The sequence below is a fragment of the Vigna umbellata genome, chromosome 5 (genome assembly GCF_029865625.1).
Source record: "Vigna umbellata cultivar VRB3 chromosome 5, Vumbellata_1.0, whole genome shotgun sequence".
NCBI classification, from domain to species: domain Eukaryota; kingdom Viridiplantae; phylum Streptophyta; class Magnoliopsida; order Fabales; family Fabaceae; genus Vigna; species Vigna umbellata.
In genome coordinates, this window is record NC_142169.1 from 1,450,631 (window position 1) to 1,456,403 (window position 5,773).

Genomic DNA, 5,773 nt, shown 5'->3' on the forward strand with positions numbered 1-5,773 from the left:
CTTGTAATCAAGATTAGTTATCAGAGCTCTAAGTTCAGTTCAAGTTATTTGTCCTCCTTGTCAGACAAATATTTATAAATTATAATGAGCTTACTGTTAGGTCTGACTCATTAATCACCAATGAATGACAATATTAATTGTCAATAAATGACAAATATTTTCATTAACTCCCCGATAGTTATTACTATTGATTACCTTAACGGTTGATTTTACCGATCGGTTCATTGACCTAAGAGATATCATTGGTCGGCCGACTCTTCTGCACCTTTGCCGTTCGGTCGGCTATGAGCCCATAGTAACAAAATATATATATATATATATATGATTTATTGAAAATTTGATTAGTTGGTTGTGGTATCACGTGAGAACTAGTAATTACCAAGAAATATACTTTAGTGGATTTTTATGATGAGATATTAATTCATGTCTACTAATAGTCTAAAACTTGTCAGCAAGTGATGATAATCAATAGATGGTCATACCATACTATGAAAAATGAAAAAGTCATTAGATATTTGATAAATATGATGGTTAGCAAATGAAATGAGATTATGATAATATGATTGTCAAGTAAATTAGATAAATGTGACAAATATTAGTCTTTGAATTTAGAACTTAAGAAATATTTTTAGAAGTGATCGAGTGTTTTTTTTATGTGTGATTGAATATATAATATAATGATGATGATGATTTGAGTGTTGCATGACAAATTTTAAGATGAAAACCCTTTAATAAAATGATAATTTACAGTTATAAATTTTGTTGAGATATATTATAACATTTTTGTGTGAAAATGTATATTTCTTATATATATATATATAACTATTTCTTTATTACTTGATATATACATATATTAGTTTATATTATTTGTAATTGATTAATAGAAGGGGAAAATGAATATTTATTCTTTGCTAAAAGAACACTACTAGAATAGAATTGTCCTCCTTACACGGCAGCAGCTCATCTTTCTTTGGTGATTCCCTCACATTATATATAGACAGAACTTAGTAAATGCATCTACTCAATCTCTTTTTCTTTTTTCTTTTAATTTTTTTTTTTTAATTTTGAGTGCGATTGAAGTCTCTTAATCACATTTGAAATCGTTTCAATTATAGAAAGAATTCAATAATCCTAACTGGATCGTTTCAGATAGACTTTGAAAATAAACAAACTGGCAAAGCTGAAAAAGCAAAGAAAGAAAAACTTTGGCTTAGGCGTTGTTCTGCTAATACAACCATGGCTGCAACAGAAGCTCCACCAAATGAGCATGTTTACAAAGTTCCCCTCAAAGTTTTTGTAGACAGAAATGAAAACAAAGTTGTGTTTGCTGAGGCAAGAAAGGAATTCGTGGACGTTCTATTCAGTTTCTTAGCATTGCCTTTAGGTACTATTGCAAGACTGGTGGCTAAGGAGTCAAATATTCCAGCGGTGAAAGTTGGCAGCCTGAGTTCATTGTATGAGAGTGTATCACATCTTGAAGAAGAGCATCTATGGACACAGACTTGCAAAGAAATGCTTCTGCACCCAAGGACCTCTATGGAATCTTATTGCCAACTTCTCAAACTCAACATCGACGACACTGCCCCCACAAAGTATTTCCTGTGTGAGGACTTGGGGTGTAGTAGGAAGACAAATGGGAGCCTTTTAAGCATTTTCAAGAATCAAAGATGCAGTTGTGGAAAACTAATGAACAGAATAGTCTCCCCAGAAATTAGTACTTTAGAAAAGGGCTTTGTGAAGGAAACTGCTACTTTTATAATTTGTGACGATCTTTCCGTGTTGCCTAATGTTCTTGTAACAATTGTGAATCTACTCCAGAAGCTTGGAGTCAAAGACATGAATGGTATTGAGGAACAAACAGTGGATATCAGCAAGAGGGAGGTATACTATATTGCTGTATAGCTACAATATCGTTTTGCTATTCATATATTGTTGTTAGTTTGACTACTTTCTCCCTCTGATTCGTTCTGTCTTTTGTATAGGTGGTTGATCTTCTCAAATTGTCGTTGATATCAAGGAACCCTTTGACAGATTTTGTCTTAGAGAAGAAGCCACGTGTTGATGATTTTAACCCAATAAACCAATCCTGGGTCGAGAGAGGAGATGAATCATCTGATGAAGGTAGAAAGATAGTTGTAAGGGCACTGGTAAGAAAATCAAATGAAAAGATTGTGTTTGCCGATGCAGATGAAGATTTTGCAGACTTGCTTTTTAGTTTTATGACTTTACCTTTGGGTGGAGTGTTGCATATGTTGGAAGGAAAATCTTCTTTGAGCTGCATAGATAAATTATACAAGAGCATTTCTGAACTGAGTCCTGATAGATATTTAAGGTCACAGAGAGTCAAAGAGGAGCTAGCTAATCCTAAATGTGCCCCTCTATTCACCATCAGTGATCAGATATTACCAATTGGCGAGGATATCTTGCCTGTTTATTATTGCAATACTTTCATTTATGGCAAAGAGCGTCATGTTGTTCTTTCTACTTCAACCAGGCCCCGTATTTATGGGTATGACATGAATGCTCGATTGGAGATTTTTGATCCAAAGTCCTGTATTGGGGATTCACGGAGTGATAAAGGATTTGTCAAAGGACCATCAACGTTCGTGGTGACAGATGACTTGTTTGTGACCCCAATGTCATCCATTTCTGCCGTTTCTTGTCTAAAGAGGTCACAAGTTCCTCTCTCTGACTTGGAGGAAAGGGTCATCAGTGTTGGTGTGAAGGAGGTAACACACGTTCTCTCATGCTGAGTTATTTATTCATCACACACTATTACCTGAATCAGATAACAATAGTACATTCATATGCAGGGATTGGCCATACTAAAAGCTTCCCTGACCTCAACGTCTGCTTTGACAGAAGGGCTCCTACATTTCACAAAGGTCATTGAGTTGGAGATTTGACTAATCCTTTCCATCTTGTAGCTGCTACAAAATATGTAGTTACCATTTATGTTATTTTGAAATGCCTAATTTTTAACATTGGTGTGATAGTGTCTGGTGCAGTCAAAAGTTCTTGTATGAACGAATATTGTTATTGTTTTTATCCGAATCTTGAACATGCAGTTATTGTTTGGTGTATGGTCATATCAGATCTTGAATCTACTTGTTTAGTTCAAAGATGGATAGATCATGTTTGGAGGTGGATCGACTTGGAGGCCGAATTCATTCAATTTGGCCATTGAGGTCAAGCTTGTTCAGTTCGGCCATTTGACTATTTTAATAAGTGATTTGGACGTTGAGACCAAGCTCATTCAGTGTGGATTGGCCATTGAGTATAGGCTCATTCAGTGTGGGTTGATGTTGGCGGCAAAACCAACAAGTGCACATGTTGCAACATAGCAACGGATAAATATCGTTATCTCTCAATAGACTTGTGCAACACACAACAACTCTTACATTCTAACTCAATTAGACCACAAAGTTCACAAAAACACAAGAAACAATTTTTAGTATTTTCATCAAACAGTTAGTGTGTAAGGAAATGTAAAATATAGTATTTATAATTTATTGAGGCTAGAGTTCAATCACTTCATTCTCGTGCATTGACAAACATCTTAATTCCATATTCATGTCAAAATCAACTCACAAGCATACTCAAATCTTATCCTTAGTGACTTTAAGCCTTTGATAACTTATCAAGTTTCAATATCTGTAATCCTTAACAAGCAATCATGCATTAAGTTAAGAGTCTAAGATTACTAATAAATCAAGTTCTATTCCCAGAAAGAAGCATCCATTAGACATTCAATTTCAAGTCTGCATTTTAAAGATATTTTCCCACACCGCAAGAATCCCAAATCAAGCATGGAAACAATCCACCTCAAGCATTAAGCATAAAAATTGAAAACTAACATGAATTGATTAGGCATATATCATTAATAGTACAAAATTACACAAGAGTTCCATGTTTTATAACTAATTGTTGAGATTGTTGATAGGAGGAGCACTGGTTTAGCTGAACCCACAATCTTAGTAATATCTGAGTTTTTGATGATGACAACACATAATTTATAACACATGTGTATTATGTGTTACATGTTCTATGCTTACATGTTATATGCATATATAAGAACATGATTGTGTTGTTGTTGTGTTGTTCATTGCATTTCACTGCATTTCACTAAGTTATATATGTGATTTTATACATGAATGCATGACACATGTTTCTGGATGAGAAAAACCACAAGCACTAATGTTAAATTTTAATTGTGTGGCAAAACAATAGTTTTAAGTCGATTTCATTATGGGGTGAGTCGATTAAAACTCGTGTCTTTGCACAAACCTTTTTCAAAGTGTGTTATGAGATTTTTCAAAGAGAAGTTTTTTCAAAACTATGATTTTCACTATTACATAGTCGATTATATGCGTGTTGTATTCGACTAAGTCTGTTACTGTTTTGAAATTATGTTAATGCTTGATATAAATGCCTAACGGTCATATTTTTAAATATGTTGACCAAGCATTAAATGTCATTTGACTGCATTAATTGCAAATTCAATTAATTGTTTTGACTGCTACTAACTACTATAACAGAATCGTTTTATTCGACTGCATTAGTAGCTTAGCCGATTAAAATGCGTCAAAGATGTGTTATACTATAAATTGACGCGAATTTGATTTCTGTTAGAACTTTTGTGAATCTAACAATTTTTGTGATATTTTTCAAAAAGTGCTATCTTGCAGAAAGAGAAAAAGAGCTCCAAGAATCAAGAAGTGACCGTGGTCATCATCTCCTTGTGACTTCTTGAAGAACAAGTTTGCTGTGTATTCAAAGGGTTGATCAATTTTTCACATTTGGGTATAACTGTGAGATCAGAGTCTACAATCTCGTGAAGATTGGATTGAGGTTCCCTCTTGTGACTACAAGAAGAAGAGCATGCGGCGTTCTTGACTTTGAGAGGTGTCTCAAAGGGTTTAGACAACAGGAGAGGGGATTCTTGCTGCTGGTCTAGTTATTGTACTGACTATATTTGATTAGAGGGTTAGAGAGATGTTTTATATTTTTGACGTAAGGTCTCTATAAAAGCCTTGTTGTAAAAACCTTGATCATTATAGTGAATTTGCTTCCCGTGGTTGGAAGGACACTGGATGTAGGCAGGTTGGCCGAACTAGTATAAAAAGTAATGTTTGAATTTTCTAATCCCTACTCTTTTAATTTTAATCGACTTTACTTTGTACTTATTCGATTAAGTTTCTGCTGTATTAGAAAGTCTTTTACCTTGCGTTTCAAGAAAGCTTTAAAGGCATCACCTTTTGCGAAAAAGATTTTAAAAGACTTTTGATGAGTCAATATTTTATTGATTTCACTTAGTTTATTGTACCAGATTTAATCAGGGAATTGTGCTTAAATGTCCGGTATTTTTCCGTTTTTGCTAATTGTGCTTAATTTGACCAAAAATTCTTATTTTAATTAATTTGAATTATTTGAGCTAATTATTTTCATTATTAATTGTAGGAAAATTATTGGATAATATTTGGGACATTTTGGAGGTCAAAAGAAAATGTGACATCAATTTTGTTTAAACTAAAAAGCAAAGAGGAGGTGGAGATTAAATTATATCCTAGTCTCACACACTTGGACACAACCCAGAAGCACTTCACGCGCACATAGCTCTCCCATCCAGCAAGCCTGAAGGAAGCACAAGGAAAGTGATGCACATTCCACGGTCCAGCTAAAGAGAGCTCACGTCCAGCTGGCCCAGCAAAGAGGGGTGCACCCAGCAGCTTCAACATTCCACAATGGCAGCACATCCAACAGCCCAGCAGAG

At 34.5% G+C, this 5,773-nt stretch overlaps 1 protein-coding gene across 1 annotated transcript; it reads left to right on the forward strand.

The window, feature by feature from the left end:
* The first annotated feature begins 918 nt into the window (after window positions 1–918).
* Window positions 919–3,436, forward strand: LOC124841075 (uncharacterized). The gene is made up of 3 exons (XM_047317257.2): window positions 919–1,881; window positions 1,983–2,729; window positions 2,814–3,436. The coding sequence occupies exons 1-3, from the start codon at window positions 1,237–1,239 to the stop codon at window positions 2,904–2,906; spliced, it is 1,485 nt and encodes a 494-aa protein (XP_047173213.1). The 5' UTR covers window positions 919–1,236; the 3' UTR covers window positions 2,907–3,436.
* Window positions 3,437–5,773: the final 2,337 nt, after the last annotated feature.